General features: G+C 42.7%; 2 protein-coding genes and 2 non-coding genes across 7 annotated transcripts in view; all 4 read left to right on the forward strand.

Annotated features, from left to right (window-relative positions):
• The first annotated feature begins 59 nt into the window (after positions 1 to 59).
• LOC112258843 (ribosomal L1 domain-containing protein 1) lies at positions 60 to 4,646 on the forward strand. The gene is made up of 9 exons (XM_024433465.2): positions 60 to 196; positions 678 to 817; positions 986 to 1,124; positions 1,508 to 1,656; positions 1,986 to 2,087; positions 2,333 to 2,426; positions 2,831 to 2,965; positions 3,513 to 3,644; positions 4,202 to 4,646. The coding sequence occupies exons 1-9, from the start codon at positions 155 to 157 to the stop codon at positions 4,376 to 4,378; spliced, it is 1,110 nt and encodes a 369-aa protein (XP_024289233.2). The 5' UTR covers positions 60 to 154; the 3' UTR covers positions 4,379 to 4,646.
• Positions 1,266 to 1,388, forward strand: LOC112261936. Its single transcript, XR_002955251.1, has one exon. It is a non-coding gene; the product is annotated as a small nucleolar RNA SNORA55 (small nucleolar RNA).
• On the forward strand, positions 2,124 to 2,251 carry LOC112261929. The gene has a single exon (XR_002955250.1). It is a non-coding gene; the product is annotated as a small nucleolar RNA SNORA55 (small nucleolar RNA).
• Positions 4,647 to 14,137: 9,491 nt separating the features above from the next.
• LOC112258857 (sorting nexin-29) overlaps positions 14,138 to 16,852 on the forward strand; it is a 167,745-nt gene continuing 165,030 nt past the window's right edge. For all 4 annotated transcript variants that reach the window (XR_006084102.1, XM_024433484.2, XM_042326996.1 and 1 more), the window contains exon 1: positions 14,138 to 14,579. Coding sequence is in view for 3 of the 4 variants with exons in the window: in XM_024433484.2 (XP_024289252.1) it covers positions 14,573 to 14,579 (7 nt within the window). In the remaining variant the exon portion in view is untranslated. The remainder of the gene's footprint in view (positions 14,580 to 16,852) is intronic.

A 16,852-nucleotide genomic window follows, 5' to 3' on the forward strand; every position in this document is an offset into this window, starting at 1 on the left:
GCGGGGTTTATGACTTTGTGGCGGTGGTAACTAGTGACCTTTTTGAATTGTCCTCAAACTGTTCGCAAATAAAGTTGGGAAGTTTCAATTGCAAGAGTGACGTAAGCCAATCGATATGCGCATGCGTTACCTCGGATAAAACACGTGAAGAAGCATGGCAGACAAACCTGAGGAGGTGGCGCTGGACCGGGTACAGGTAATGTCTAAAATCACTTTGATAATGTCTTCTTTAACAAAAGACTAGTTATATGGATGCCAGGAAAAGCGGGGTGATATCAGTAGGTTATGTTTTGTAAGACAGCTTTCTCTGGAGCTAGCAACCAGCTGGATAGCAAGCTAGCTAGCGTTAGCTTGTGCGGTCGGATAGTTCGCAACACGAGGCAAGTCACTTATTTTCTGTATCTTAACTGGAAACGCTGTGAACACACTTTCGGAGTTGTCTACAATTCATTCAATTGGTTCTTGGTAAAACTGGAAAAATATCGACCCTTTACTAGTCCGACTTTTGTAGGTTAAAAGTGAAAAAGTTGTAACGTTGGCTAGCTATCGTTCACTTTCTCATCTGAGCTGACTTGTTCAGGACGGTTTGTGTAACTTACCTAATGCGGCTGGTTATTTGCATTTGGTCAATGTGTTGTATATTTACATTTCTTCCTAACTTCTCATTGTGTTCCCAGGTGAAGAAAGCAGTTCAAGCACTGCTGGCTTTCCTGAAGACTAAGTCTACCCCAGACTCTCTGCTCCTGGACGAGAGTCAACACCTATCCCTCCTCTTTACACTATGGAAAATCCCCAAGCAGGCCCAGACCATCCGCATGTGAGTCCCTCTGCCAACACTGTCCAGAGCTACAAACCAACATGGTTACATAATACAGGCATAGCTATGGAAAAATACATTGAATGTGTGGCGCAATTAACCCCTTGTCCTGCAGTATAATGTTGAAACTGTCAAGTAATAACCACAAGTCCCCTGTTTCTCCCTCAGCCCCTTGCCTCATGGCATCCGGACTGACACAGATGAGGTTTGTCTCTTCACCAGAGATGAGCCCAACATGACCCCTGACCAGACCCAGAGGTTCTACAAGAAACTGCTGGCTGAGAGAGGGGTCAAGAACGTCACAGAGGTATTACTAACTAACACTAATAATATTAGTTATTATTGATTGTTTTTCTAGACACCCGCAGTGCTTACCTCATCCTCAAATGCATCTCATCTGATTTACTTTAGTCTGTAACTAGTGTTTGGTCATCCAATGTGAATAAGTGCACCTCAGCAAACCCTGTCCTCCTGTCTGTGTTGGACATGGCCAATGATGGTGCCATAGTGACTCAAAGTATATCCAGGTGGACCTCCCTCTGGAGTCTGCCTCTACAGCTTTTACACAGTTGCCTACTGTCATACTGTATACGCATGTATTAATGATCAGAGCTTCTTGTTTTTTGATATGGTCCTTTACTTGTTGGTGCATGACTCAACTCACCCAGGCATACCCCTGTCTTTCTATAGGTGATCCCTTACAAAATGCTGAAGACTGAGTACAAGCCCTTTGAGGCCAAAAGAAGGCTGCTGGGGAATTTTGACATGTTCCTGTCAGATGACCGTGTTCGCCGCCTGCTGTCCTCACACATTGGCAAGCACTTTTACGAGAGGAAAAAGTATGCTTGTAAATGTGTTCTATTGGTTGATCAACTTGTCTATTTTAGTCAAATGAAATCTATTTAGACTTATTTTTGCATTGGTTTGGAACCTGTTTCACACTCCGTATGAATTTTGGTTTAAATCCAGTGCTATATAAACCTCATTCCAGTGAGGCAGGGGAGCGGTGTCCTTTTTGTGCTGTCTCCCTGTTCACTCTCTGGGAACATCAACATAGTCCCAAGTGCTGTTCTCTGGCCTTGAAATGCATCAAATCACTTAAGTTGAAATGTGCCTTCAAGCCAGCCCTTCTGGTGTTCTAATGTAGTGTTTTCTCTCCTCTGCTTAGGGAGCCTTTGTCAGTAAACCTGCAGAGCAAGAAGCTGGCCTTAGATATCCAGCGAACCATCCAGGGAACAACCATCTCCATTTCTAAGAAAGGCTGCTGCTGGTGAGGCCTGCTCCAAGCTTGACTTGATGAATAACTGCACCCCAGCAAACCCTGTCCTCCTGTCTGTGTTGGACATGGGCAATGATGGTGCCATAGTGACTCAAAGTATATCCAGACGGACCTCCCTCTCTATTGGAGTCTGTCTCTACAACTTTGACACAAATTGGCAAGTGTCTAATATTGTTAGTGTTCATAGAATTCATTCATTCACACTGCCTTTTGTATCATGTAATTGTTTGTTTTAGCATGGCTCGTGTGGCCCACTCTGGGATGGCTGCAGATGAAATAGCAGAGAATATCGACTCGGCTGTTAGCACCATTGTGACCAAACTACGCGTGGTGAGTTTGCTGCCAGGGATCCTCCTGAGCTCACGACTGACGGTCACTACAGATATTTACACTTATTATACGTTAATGTCAGTTATACCCAATGTTAAATAAACGTTTGGGCCCAGCTGTTGTCTGGGGTGAGTTTACTAGGCCTATAGTACTGTGGTACATTGAGCTTATTGCCTGCTCTTTATAGCAGAGGGATATAGCAGTGCCTCCTCCTTATAGCAGTGCCTCCTCACCCTAACAAATCAAGGCCCCTGACAAGAGGCCACAATCAGATGCTATACACAGGATGGCAATGTTTTTGGCTGTACCATTAAATGTTTCTCACATAAATGAAGTTGACCTAAAAAGGTATGTGTGAAAGTACATGTTTGAGACTAGATGGCTGCGGTCTTGCTGCTTTGCAGAAAGGACCATTGATAAAGATCATCCACCTGAAGAGCCAGTCATCAGTAGCTCTGCCCATCTACACCTCTAACATGAACCACCTGACCCTCTTAGAAGAGACAAAGAAACAGGCCCGCACAGCCATGGATGCCAAGGTAGGAGTGCTACACACAAATGCTTGTAAGTAGTATTTTAAGATTATAATTGAAGTTATCTATTTTTGTCAAACTAAATCTTTCTAAGGACATGTCTTTGCACTGGTTCGGAACCTGGTTTACACTCGGTATGATTTTAGGTTTAAATCCAGTGCTATATAAACCTCATTCCAGTGAGGCAGGGGAGCTGTCCTTTTTTTGCTGTCACCCTGTTCACTCTCTGGGAACATCAACACAGCGGGGCGGCAGGTAGCTTAGTGGTTAGTGTTGGACTTGTAACCGAATGCTTGCAAGATCGAATCCCTGAGCCGACAAGGTAAACATCTGTCGTTCTGCCCCTGAACAAGGCAGTTAACCCACTGTTCCTGGGCAGTCATTGAAAATAAGAATTTGTTCTTAATTGACTTGCCTAGTTAAATAAAGGTAAAATAAAAATATCCCCTAGTGCCACATATGGGCTACGGAGGTCAATTTCATATATAGACAGGTAGACCCCACATCCTCCTGCTCATAAAGAATACCTATAACCTTTTTTTGTGAATTTCAGAAAACTGCAAGCAAACAGAAGTCTGCCAAGAAGGAACAGAAGTCTACAGAAAAAAACACAGGTGCTGAAGTAGAGGAAGAGATTCCACAGCTTGTTCCCATAGTACCGCCAAGCAAAAAAGCTAAACTGGAGGTCTGTACCACGTGTCATAATGTTTTTGTCAAATTACATTTTTGCTGACTTGTCTGTGCACTGGTTTGTAACCTGGTTCACTCTCTATGAGTTTTGGCTTAAATCCAGTGTTGCATGAACCTCATTCCAGTGAGGCGGGGTAGCAGTGTCCTTTTTGTGCTGTCTCCCTGTTCACTCCCTGGGAACACTGACAGACTGGAGGTTATTTGACACTTTGTATCAGGCCAATCTCCTCTGTCCTGGCACACCAGTGGCGGAAACTGCTTCCCCCTGAAGCTAGGATAGCAGTCCCTGCCCATCTTCTGAGACATCAGAGAACCTACCTCTACAAACAGTATCTTTAAATAATCCTCACCTTGACCCCCTCCAGCTCTGATTTTACTGATGGCTGTTATTGAAGAAATGTACTTTCTATGCATGTGGTTGTCTAACCTAGCTGTCTTAAAGATGATTGCATTAAGTCGCTCTGGATAAAAGTATATACTAAATGACTAATGTATCTACAGACTCCTCTCAGTACTGTGCTAATTGAGTGCTCCTCTCTCTGATGCCGGTAGAAGCAGACCAAGAAGGGACTTGAGAAGGCACCCAACCCGACAGGGGGGAAGAAGGCACCCAACCCGACAGGGGGGAAGAAGGCACCCAACCCGACAGGGGGGAAGAAGGCACCCAACCCGACAGGGGGGAAGAAGGCTATGAGAAGAAAAAGCAGAAGGACCAAGAAGGCTGCTTAAAGGAAAGTGCCTCAATCTCGACGACTTTGGTCTTGATAACTCAATGAACATAGCGTTCCTATCCATTAATGTCTTACTCCCCCTTTCTCTACATGGAACTGACTTCATCACTGATTATAAAGGACTGGTTTATAAATATAGAACTGGTAACGTTTCAGTTTGTTGAATTGATCCAAGGACAAATTCAAATGAGCTGTAATTGTCTGTCTGCCTCAAAGGGTTTTGTTTAATGTAATGTGTAAACTCAACTTATAAATTTAAAAAACTACTGAAGTATGTTGTCTAATTTCTTATACAAAATGGGCTCACTGTCAATATTTAGTGAACACTATTTGTATGTGATGCAAACCAATTAAATCAGGCTTTTAGTGGTTCCTGATGCATTAGCCTTGAGTGGTGTTTACCATGGTGAACTCAGTCCAAATACAGTAGTCTGTCGGGTGACAAGGCTATTGTTGATGGGAACAGTCCGTGCGGCTGCTGCCTGATCCTTACAGGCCATATTTACCTTTCTAATATCAGACTGGGTTCACTGTAGAGTGCTCTTCTATCAGACTAGTGGTCTTACTCATTTTCAACAAATTCTTGAAATAATTTCTGTAATGGCCATTTGATGCCAAGTTAATTGTTCACTTTCACATGAATTTCAAAGCTGCTGGAGTTAGTGAGTTGACAATCCATACCTACTAGGGTCCACATCTAGTATTGAATGACCCCCACCCTATTTGGTGTGGTTAACCGGGTGGAATCACGTGAGTGGAGTGAGCTTTAGGAATTGAAGAGCTGTCAGGCTCACGTAAGTAGGAAGGCTGCTGTCCACAGCAGCACCCCTACTGATACTTGTCAGTAAACCGGTAGCCTAGTGGTTAAGAGCATTGTGCCAGTAACAAAGGTTGCTGGTTTGAATCCTGGGGCCGACTAGGTGAAAAAGCCTGCCCTTGAGGAAAGCACAACTAATTGCTCCTGTAAGTATTCAGTGCATATAACAACACTGGCTAAGCGCATCTAAAGACAAAACAATTATATTGCAGAAGTTAAAGTATTCATGAGGTGAGATGCAAACTATTCATCTCGTTCACTTTGAAGTAAAGGGCAGCTTGTCACTTGAGGGTGGAGTCTGACAAGACAGTCATTGCAGCATCCTTAGGACGATGGTGTTACAGAACAAGATTATGTGAGGAGAATCCTGTGTCCAGAACCACATTGCTGGGCCTACATCCACAAACCAGTCATGGTGATGGGAGCCCTGATGCTGGGTGCAGTGCTGTTTCTCCACTCTAGTGTGAGTACACCCAACATGCCACTGCCCTGGTCTACCTTTCCATGAGGATGATGTGTGGTGGGGCTGGTCCTGATACCTGTCATGAAGCTCAAGCAGAGACAGTTGGATCTGGGGGTCAGGTGGAGGCCCATCAGCATGTATTGGGCAGGAATTAATCACATATTCTGTTGGAATAGTGCGGTTGGATCCTGATTGTCTTTTAAATGATATCATTTTTAAAAACTTATTTAGAGACACTTACAGTCTATTCAGAAACATCCATCTACTGTCAGGTATTCAGCTGCCTTTATTGATCTCGAGGGAACTTCAGAAAAGACCATTCCTTGCCTATTTTAGATGGACGTTAAAATAATTTCTAAATATCTACATGATAAAGTATCATCCAAGAAGATGTCTTCAAGCTGTCTTGAAAACCAAAAGTTACAGTACTTAGAAATGATTTACTGTGAGCTTTCAGCATGTTGCGTCTCTGTGAGTGTGCACTGAGCTCTCCAACAGACCAAAGGCTTCAGTGCACAACACCTGTGTACCGACCTGAATCCACCACTTTTGGAAATTACATGATTTTCTGGACCCTAAAGAACTTTTGAAAATTAATGATTTGTGGACTACAGGAAAAACAGGTCTGAGCACGCCGTGCACAAAGTAGATGTCCTAACCGACTTGCAAAAACTATAGTAGGTAACAACACATCCCCCACGCTTATCCTCAACACGGGGGCCCATCAGGGATGTGTTTTCTGTCCCCTCCAGTACTCCCTTTTCACTCATAACTACATGGCCAGGCACGACTCCAACACCATCCTATAGGGAGGTCAGAGACCTGACCGTGTGGTGCAAGCACAAAAACCTCTCCCTCAACGTGATCAAGACAAAGGAGATGATTGTAGACTACAGGAAAAGGAGGACCAAGCACGCCCCCATTTTCATGGACGGGGCTGTAGTGGAGCAGGTTGAAAGCTTCAAGTTCCTTGGCATCCACATCACCAACAAACTAACATGGTCCAAGCACACCAAGACTGTCGTGAAGAGGGCACGACAAAACCTATCCCCCCTCAGGAGACTGAAAAGATTTGGCATGGGTCCTCAGATCTTCAAAAGGATACAGCTGCACCATTGAGAGCACTGGTTGCATCACTGCCTGGTATGGCAACTGCTCGGCCTCCGACTGCAAGGCACAACAGAGGGTAGTGCTGCTCTTTAATTACTTCTTCTATTTCTTACTCATATTTCTTTTAAACTGCACTGTTGGTTTGGGGCTCATAAGTAAGCATTTCACTGTTGCATTCGCCGCATGTGACTAATAATTTGATTTGACGTTCATTTTTCATGGCGCAAATATAAGTAAAGGACGTGAAGGTCGCGGAGAGGAGATATCAGGGAGTTGATCACTGTAAATGTGCCTATTGGTTTGCAGTCGTCCACAAAATAGTTGGAGTGTTCATATTGCTGACCGGGTGGTTGCAGACATATCCTGACACAATGTATTAATCTATGCAGGGGCTGTCATAATCATCCTCAGTCTCATTTGGTGGGTGTTCTGGTTGGTGGGGAACATCGAGGTGCAACCAGAGGAACAGGAAGATGACGTTAACTTGGTCAGCAGTGTTGTCAGGAAGGTGTAAAATAGTCTTATTAATGATTCCGATGGAACGAGAGGGCCAACAGAGAAGGGCCTGAACGACGGATGGAAATGTTACCGCTAACGGGCAGCAAGCCGTCACTCTGTACATTATTTATCAGTACACCACATCAACTCCATCTAATGAACTTACCAGAGAGACACTGAGAATATGATTTGACAGGTAATTTTGGTTCAAGTCAATTGTCAATATAATAATGAAGCAGTGTGTAATAGTGTTCAGTTATAACCAATTATGTATATAAACCATGGATTGGTGATGCTAAGTATTGGCCATTGAGAGACTTTGAAGCCACTGGTCAGCCATATTGCAACATTGTGATGCAGTGCCTTAAAATGTGATGCACCACTCGGGAGCCCTAAAAATGACACTTAAGGAAAATGTTTTAAAATATTTTTTCATGTTTTATTTGTGTGATTAGCTCACATAATATACTTTAAAAGAATGCAAGTACTTACAATATGAGTGAAATAGTTTTCCTTCCAAAAATTGTAGTTATGTTAAAAAGTAGCTTTTCAGTATTGGAATGTTGTGGGTGTACCCCAACAACAGAATGGTGTGGCCATAAAATTGCTAAAAAAAAAAATGTTATTGCAGGTAAACCGCTGATTAGCCAGCTCATCATCCTCTAAAATTCTGATTTGACAACACATCTTCTTCAGGAGTATGACATACACTATAAGGAAATAGCAAGCAATTTTTAAACCTTCTGTTTGAGATTTGTTTTAAGTGTTTTTTTCCCTAATTAATACTTTGGCCACAAATACAAGTATAGAACCTTATTTGAGTATGAGTTAACAGAGTTTGAACTTTTAAAAGTTTGATTTTCACTCGATAATTACTTTAAATGCTTCTACACCTTCATTGCTTGCTGTTTGGGGTTTTAGGCTGGGTTTCTGTACAGCACTTTGAGATATCAGCTGATGTACGAAGGGCTATATAAATACATTTGGTTTGATTTTGATTTGATTTAAATGTTTGAATTGAATGTAAATCTATATTTACCTACTTTGTATGATGAGTAACACCCTCCTGCTGTGAGTAATAGTTCCTCTTTTATTCTGAAATCTCACCAGTCTATGCGTGGCACAAGGACTAACCCCTACATTACACATTACACTCAAAAAAGAAGAAGGTTCCTGGAGTATCCTTTAGGGGTTCTTCAAGCTGAAACTGTGATGGAACCCCTATAAGTTCCCTCGAAGAACCCTTTAAAAGGTTTAAAGACAATATAAATAGTTTTTGTTGTTGTTGTAGTAATCTCTAAAAAGTATAATGAGAGAGAGAGAGACAGCTGCATGTGAGCTCTCACATTTTCCAACATGTTTTTTACAAAAAGATAGATACACTTTTTTGGGCAGGGACATATTCAGGATGCTACCCTCCACAGCATAACCTTCACTGCAGATCAAAACTCCAAACCTACAACCTAATTTTGGACAAAATTACCTGGAGGGGTTACTGCTGACAAGGATTCCTTTTTCCAAGCTATACAGATGGTGCTCTGGCAAACGATCAGCAGAGACCTGAGGACACCATCCAACCTGGAACTGAGACAGACCAGATACAACTTCAATTAGCACTGATGTGTGACATGAGAGGTGTCGAAGCCTTTGATCTCAACAAATGGCAGGAGTCTCTCACAGCTGACCCTGCTCAAATCCAAATCCAGAGCCCCTACAAGAAATCTGCCTCCAGAAATAAAAGCACACCTTGTGACACCTACTCCCGTTGCCTGCTGCTTGGATTCCACCTGGCGATCTGTTCACCGTCTGCCCTGGTCTGTCTCCCCCTTTCTGGTACAAGTACCCCCACCACACTTCCCCCTCTCTCCTGAGCTATCGCTCGCCTCCAGCACACACGCACTGTTGGGGCGAGTGACTCTGAACTTATAAAGTTATAAACTCAGCAAAAAAAGAAACGTCCTCTCACTGTCAACTGCGTTTATTTTCATAACAAGATTCAACAACTGAGACAAACTAAACAAGTTCCACAGACATGTGACTAACAGAAATGGAATAATGTTTCCCTAAACAAAGGGGGGGGGGGTCAAAATCAAAAGTAACAGTCAGTATCTGGTGTGGCCACCAGAGGAATTAAGAACTGCAGTGCATCTCCTCCTCATGGACTGCACAAGATTTGCCAGTTCTTGTTGTGAGATGTTACCCCACTCTTCCACCAAGGCACCTGCAGGTTCCTGGACATTTCTGGAGGGAATGGCCCTAGCCCTCACCCTCCGATCCAACAGGTCCCAGACGTGCTCAATGGGATTGAGATCCGGGCTCTTCGCTGACCAAGACAGAACACCGACATTCCTGTCTTGCAGGAAATCACGCACAGAATGAGCAGTATGGTTGGTGGCATTGTCATGCTGGAGGGTCATGTTAGGATGAGCCTGCAGGAAGGGTACCACATGAAGGAGGAGGATGTCTTCCCTGTAATGCACAGCGTTGAGGTGTTGCTACACGTGGTTTGCCACTGCGAGGATGATCAGCTGTCCGTCCTATCTCCCTGTAGCGCAGTCTTAGGCGTCTCACAGTACGGACATTGCTATTTATTGCCCTGGCCACATCTGCAGTCCTCATGCCTCCTTGCAGCATGCCTAAGGCATGTTCACGCAGATGAGCAGGAACCCTAGGCATTTTTCTTTTGGTGTTTTCAGAGTCAGTAGAAAGGCCTCTTTTAGTGTCCTAAGTTTTCATAACTGTGACCTTAATTGCCTACCGTCTGTAAGCTGTTAGTGTCTTAACAACTGTTCCAGAGGTGTATGTTCATGAATTGTTTATGGTTCATTGAACAAGCATGGAAAACTGTGTTTAAACCCTTTACAATGAAGATCTTTTTGCTGAGTTTATATATATATATTTAGCTATTTCCCTCATGACTCCTGCATGCTCTGTTGACTATGAACTTTCTTGTTTACTCAACTGTGGGACAGACTGTTTGTTCCCACACTCGGGACTCTGACTCTCTATTGGCTACACATACTTTTGGCCTCCCATGCTATTCTAACCATCTCTCGCTGGCTTTGTATTCATGTTTACTGATGAAATTGCTGTACAATATGATCTTGTTTCCATCTAATGCACATTCAAATGTCATAAATCAACCCTGCAGAGCTCCCCCTGTCCTCTGCTGTGCCTTGAATGTATTCCTGTGGATGATATCTGGAAATGTGCATGTATACCCTGGCCCATCTACTGTTGTTAGCCTCAATTCTGACTTGTGCTTTGATATCTGCTTCACTGATTTCTGCTCTCGTAAAAGCCTGTGTTTTCTGCACGTTAACACTGAAGCTTATTACCTCAAATGTATCAATTTAAAGTGTGGGTTCACAGCTCCAATCCAGATGTGTTGGTTGGTCATTACTGAGACGTGGTTAAGGAAGACTGTTTTGAATACTGATGTTAACCTTTCTGATTATAACCTTTTTTGGCAAGACATATCTTCCAAAGGTGGTGGATTGGCACTCTTTACCAAGGATCACCTTCAGTGCTCGGTTGTCTCCACCAAGTCTGTCCCCAAACAATTTGATTTGCTGGTTTTAAGCATTAAACTTTCAAATAGCACTTTGTTGACTGTTGCTGGGTGCTATCATCCTCCATCAGCACCGGCCTGTACCCTACCTGCCCTAAGCTCTCTCCTGGCACCTTACACTAAATCTGAATTTGTCCTGCTAGGTGACCTAAACTGGGACATGCTCAAACCACCTGACCAAGTCCTAACGCAATGGGACTCCCTAGAACTTTCTCAGATTATTACCAATCCCACAAGGTATGACTCCAAAACACCCAGAAAGGCTACTCTCCTCAATGTTCACAAATAACCCTGATAGGTATCAGTCTGGTGTTTTCTGTAATGACCTTAGTGATCACTGTTTTACAGCCTGTGTAATGGCTGCTCAGTGAAACGACCTGTCCTGATTTGTCATAGACGCTTGCTAAAAAAACCAATGAGCTTCCTTCATGAACTGGCCTCTGTAAAATGGTATAGAATCAGCTTGATCCCCTCTGTCGAAGACGCTTGGACCTTATTTTTTAAATATTTTCAGTGTTATTGTTAACAAACACGCCCCCATAAAGAAAATGAGAATTAAAAACAGATTCAACCCCTGGTTCGAATGTGATCTTGCAGAGTTACTCCACCTCAAGAATTGCATTTGGCGAAAGGCTCGGCAGATGCATACGTAGGCTGACTGGCTCTCGTTCAGGCAAATGAGAAATAAGTGCACTCAGGCTACCCGGAAGGCCGAAATGTGTTACTTTAAGGAGCAGTTCTCTCTATGTGTGTCTAACCCCAAGAAGTTCTGGGAAACGATTAAAGACCTGGAGAATAAACCCTCCTCTCACAGCTGCCCATGTCCCTTAATGTTGATGATGTGGTTGTTACTGACAAGAAGCACATGGCTGAGCTCTTTAAACACCACTTCATTAAGTCAGGATTCTAATTTGACTCTGCCATGCCTCCTTCCCCGTCCAACATTTCCCCATCTCCCACCCTTCTAATGCTACTAGTCCCAATGCTCCTCCCTCTTTTCCCCTACCCCGCTACAACGTTTCTCCCTGCAGGCGGCCACTGAGTCCAAGGTGTTAAAGGAACTCCTTAAACTTGACCCTTTAGACCCTTTCTTCTTTAAGGGTGCTGCCCTTATCATCGCCAAGCCTATCTTTGACCTTTTTAACCTGTCTCTCCTCTCTGGGGAGGTTCCCATTGCTTGGAAGGCAGCCAGTCCTTTATATAAAGGGTGAGATCAAGCTGATCCTAACTGTTATAGGCCTATGTCTATTTTGCCTTATTTATCAAAAGTGTTGGGAAAATGTGTCAATAATCAACTGACTGCCTTTCTTGATGTTTATAGTATTCTCTCTGGTATGCAATCTGGTTTCCGCTCAGGTTACGCATGTGCCACTGCAACCTTAAAGGTCCTCAATGATGTCACCATTGCCCTTGATTCTAAGCAATGTTGTGCTGCTATTTTTAGCAGCTGGCCCCTCCCCGGATTTTTTGTTAAACACTCTACAACAAATCTTTCTTAGTGTCCAACAAGCTTTCTCTACTGTGTATTTAAATGTTTTATCCCCCATCCCTGTAGGAGGCCTTTCGCCTTAGGGTAGGCCGTCGTTGTAAATAAGAATTTGTTCCTTACTGACTTGCCGAGTTAAATAAATGGTTAAATAAATGGTTAAATAAAAAATAAATAAAAGGGTTCTTCAAAGAACCCCTTTTAATGGATCCTCGATTAAACTTTTGGGGTTAATTTTGTGATAAATTTGAATGAAAAAAACTGTTTTGATAATGACAAATGGAACTGATGATACACTACTCAATTTTGAAATTGCACCTTGTGTATTCTACTATTACAACATTCAAGAGTAAGTTTATAACCAGAGTGAGTTCTTTTAAAATAAATACTCTCATAGTTCAGGTACCACTGTCCTAAGACAACAAAAATGTTAAGGGTGTACTGTATGACAGAGTGAAAGACCATTTCATCAACATGGAAGAGAGGAGGATGGCATTACCATCTCTACAAGTAGGGTGAGTCAACATGTTTTTAATACTTGCATGCGCGCACACACAGAAATCAGGAACATGGACAGTCGCATCATATTTAGCTTACATAGATTGGACTAAATTGTTTTTGGTATCTTTTAGTTGCCACTGTATTAGACTAAGCATAGGCAGAGGTGATTTTAGCATGTAAATCTTGGTGGGGCAAAAAAAAAATGTGCCCACAATGTTAGGGCCTACATAAAGCTGTCCCAACAGCAGAGTCACAACATCTTACCACTGCTACACCTGGCTATCAGCGGAACCTTGTCTGGCAGTGAAATAGTACATTCAGCCTAATTTACCACCAAAACATAGCTAATATGGCTGACTTGCTTAAACAAATGTGGTTTCTATTGACAGTTGAGATGTACAAATTATGGCATAAGGTGACGACTAGCAGATAAGAGGCAATCCGTAATTTAGATGAAGACATTAATGAGCAAGTTAGGACAGACATCGTCAATAGAACTATTTGTTCAGCACTTTTGAAATGTACAGCAATAGAATAAAGAACATGGGCTGTTTTTACAGTGTTCTATCTGTACACCAAGTCAGAACCGTAGGATAAATAAAGGGGGCAACACATACTTTCACATGAATGGAAATTAGGCATTGGCTGTTGTCAGCAGGCACACAGGTTATGCCTGTCTGTCACAATATGTGCTTCCACATTTGATCCTGATCAGCAATTTGATTGGTGATTGATTCACTTATTTCCCCCTCCATTCATAATAACCAAATCAAATCAAATCAAACCTGTGACTATTCTGTGAAGAACTACTATTTTTTTCAACACTTAATTAATGTAATGCATATACTTGTGACTCTTCCCAATACATTGCCTAACCCTTACATTCATATCACTATCAATTAAATTAAATTCAAGGGGCTTTATTGGCATGGGAAACACATGTTTACATTGCCAAAGCAGGTGAAATAGATAAACAAAAGTTAAATTAACAATAAAAGTGAACAGTAAATATTACACTCACACAAGTTCCCCCAAAATAAAAACATTTAGTGTCATATACACTATACAACTAAGACAGTACAGACCTTTAACCACACAGAGGAAAATACAGAGGGGGTGTGGAGGTCTGTCTTTGTAGCTTGATGTCTCCAGTCTAGAGATCAGACGTGCTCTCTCACACACACACACACAGCTTTTCATAAAAAGAGAACTGTCAATGAATACTGTTTTTGAAAACAAGCGAACGTTTAACACTTATACAGATTCAAATCGCTCCTAACCGGTCATATGACAACAGTGTGTCTGGTCATGTGACCTGCAGCGCCGACGTTGTTTCGCTTTGCAGGCAGGGGCACCGAAGTGTCAAAATGAATTCATTTTATTACAGCTAGACGATTACCAGAGCCACGACAGTCCAGTCGCCGAATCGACCAATGCGGATGGGTTTGTTAGTCAACCATTTTATCTACAAATGTGACTCGGGTTAACTATATAGTGATAAATGACAACTCGCAGGCCTCTGTAGTTCCAGCCGACAGGAGCAACGGTGGGCCACGGACCGAGGTTGTGTTGATGGGAAGAAGGAAGGGAGGGCTGCATCATGGAAGTTGTGCTCTCTGCCACCCAGGGTTCGGTTCGTACAGAATGTGATGAATCGCAATAGAATTCTGGATATCCACCAAGTCGAACCATGAACTAGTTTACATGTGGTGTGTCAACAACAACTAACATACTCGGACTGACAGAATGAACAGTGAGTTGTAGCTAAAAAACAACTTTTTGTTCTACCATCAATTGACACCTGGCTTTGGCTTATTGTGCGAATTTTGTCTGGTTTACGCACATAGGCCTATTAAGAGGTTTAGAATGGATGACAAAGCATAATTATCATGTGTGTTCAGGCAGGCGTGAAGGATAGATGACTCTTCCCGCGTTTATATTGAATCTCCCCTTGCAAATCGATTTTTTTCTTGACTGCATGAGACCATAGATGTCATCAAACAAATTGTTCATCAAAGAAACCCTTCCAATTATAATAGTAAGACTTATTGTATTGCTCCTGAGTCCTGACTAGCCCAAGATGTGCTCTTACAGAGCATAACATTACCGTAACTTCTTAAGGTCGAAGGAACCTGTTATTTTCATAGGTACACTGGCAACGTTTCTGGTGGCATCTTCTATTACACACAGGTGTTTCGAGCATGCTAAATAGATCAGTGGTCTCTCTGACTTCCATGGCGATACAGTGCCTGGCAAACGTATTCATCCCCCTTGGCGTTTTTCCGATGTTGCATTACGACCTGTAATTTAAATGGATTTTTATTTGGATTTCATGTAATGGACATGCACAAATTGGTGAAAAAAAAATAAAACTTAAAATTATAAACTGATAAGTGGTGTGTGCATATGTATTCACCCACTTTGCTATGAAGCCCCAAAATAAGATCTGGTGAACCAGTTACCTTCAGAAGTGACATAATTAGTTAAATAAATTCCACCTGTGTGCAATCTAAGTGTCACATGATCTGTCACATGGTCTCAGTATATATATACACCTGTTTTAAAAGGCTCCAGAGTCTGCAACACCACTAAGCAAGGGTCACCATGAAGACCAAGGAGCTCTCCAAACAGGTCAGGGACAAAGTTGTGGAGAAGTACAGATCAGGGTTGGGTTATAAAAAATATCATGAACTTTGAACATCCCACAGAGCACCATTAAATCCATTATTAAAAAATGAAAAGAATATGGCATGACAACAAACCTGCCAAGAGACTGGGATGGAGGTTCACCTTCCAGTAGGACAATGATCCTAATCATACTGCTAAAGAAATACTGAAGTGGTTTATGGGGAAACATTTAAATGTCTTGGAATAGCCTAATAACCGGACCTCAATCCAATTGAGAATCTGTGGTATGACTTTGATTGCTGTACACCAGCAGAACCCATCCAACTTGAAGGATTTGGAGAAGTTTTGCCTTGAAGAATGGGCAAAAATCCCAGTGGCTAGATGTGCCAAGCTTATAGAGATGTAGTCAATGTGAAATGGCTAGCTAGTTAGCGGTGGTGCGCGCTAGTGGCGTTTCAATCGGTGACGTCACTTGCTCTGAGATCTAGAAGTAGTGGTTCCCCTTGCTCTGCCTGGACGTGAAGTCTATACTGTTACATTGATGCTGTCAACCCGGATCACTGGTTGCTGTGGAAAGAGGTCAAAAGGGGGGTGAGTGTAGCCGGTGTGAAATGGCTAGCTAGTTAGTGGTGGTGCGCGCTAGTGGCGTTTCAATCGGTGACGTCACTTGCTCTGAGACCTTGAAGTAGTGGTTCTCCTTGCTTCCCAAGGGCCGCGGCTTTTGTGGAGCGATGGGTAATGAGGCTTTGAGGGTGACTGTTGACGTGTGCAGAGCGTCTCTGCTTCGCGCACGGGTCGGGGCGAGGGGACGGACAATACTGTTACAGAGACATACCCCATGAGACTTGTAGCTGTAAATGCTGCAAAAGGTGTCTACAAAGTATTGACTGGGGGGGTGAATAGTTTTATGCATGCTCAAGTTTTTTTTCATTTTTTTTGTCTTATTTCTTGCTTGTTTCACAAAAAATATTTTGCATCTTCAAGGTGGTAAGCGTGTTGTGTGTAAATCCAACTAATACAAACCCCCCAAAAATCAATTTTATTTCCAGGTTGTAAGGTAACAATATTGGAAAAATGCCAAGGAATGGAATACTTTCACAGGCCGCTGTGTGGGATCCCTAACCCTGTAAAGGTGTATCAATTTAACCTTTTTTGTTTTTAGAAAATTATTTCTTGTTGAACTGAAACACAGGGTCCAATGTGTGTTAAGCGTCGGGGCTCTTAACAAAAAAACCCAGTAAAGAAGATGCCTTCCTCCAATCACTTATGTGTAATGGAACTGAGAGCGATAATCAAGGGCTGAGTCCTGACCATCCCCATGTAGCCCATAACTTTCTCCAAGGTATAGCAAACTAAACTCCACGGTGAAGGAAGTTTCTGTTGAACTCCACCAACGGA

Source organism: Oncorhynchus tshawytscha, linkage group LG01 (assembly GCF_018296145.1).
Source record: "Oncorhynchus tshawytscha isolate Ot180627B linkage group LG01, Otsh_v2.0, whole genome shotgun sequence".
In the NCBI taxonomy this organism is placed as follows: domain Eukaryota; kingdom Metazoa; phylum Chordata; class Actinopteri; order Salmoniformes; family Salmonidae; genus Oncorhynchus; species Oncorhynchus tshawytscha.

What these genes read in the sequence shown, in the direction of transcription:
- LOC112258843 (XM_024433465.2), top strand. Translation starts at nt 155, where the DNA reads ATGGCAGACAAACCTGAGGAGGTGGCGCTGGACCGGGTACAG. An exon ending in TGGCGCTGGACCGGGTACAG is followed by an intron (nt 197 to 677) that starts GTAATGTCTAAA and finishes TTGTGTTCCCAG; the next exon opens with GTGAAGAAAGCAGTTCAAGC. An exon ending in TCTAAGAAAGGCTGCTGCTG is followed by an intron (nt 2,088 to 2,332) that starts GTGAGGCCTGCT and finishes TGTTTGTTTTAG; the next exon opens with CATGGCTCGTGTGGCCCACT.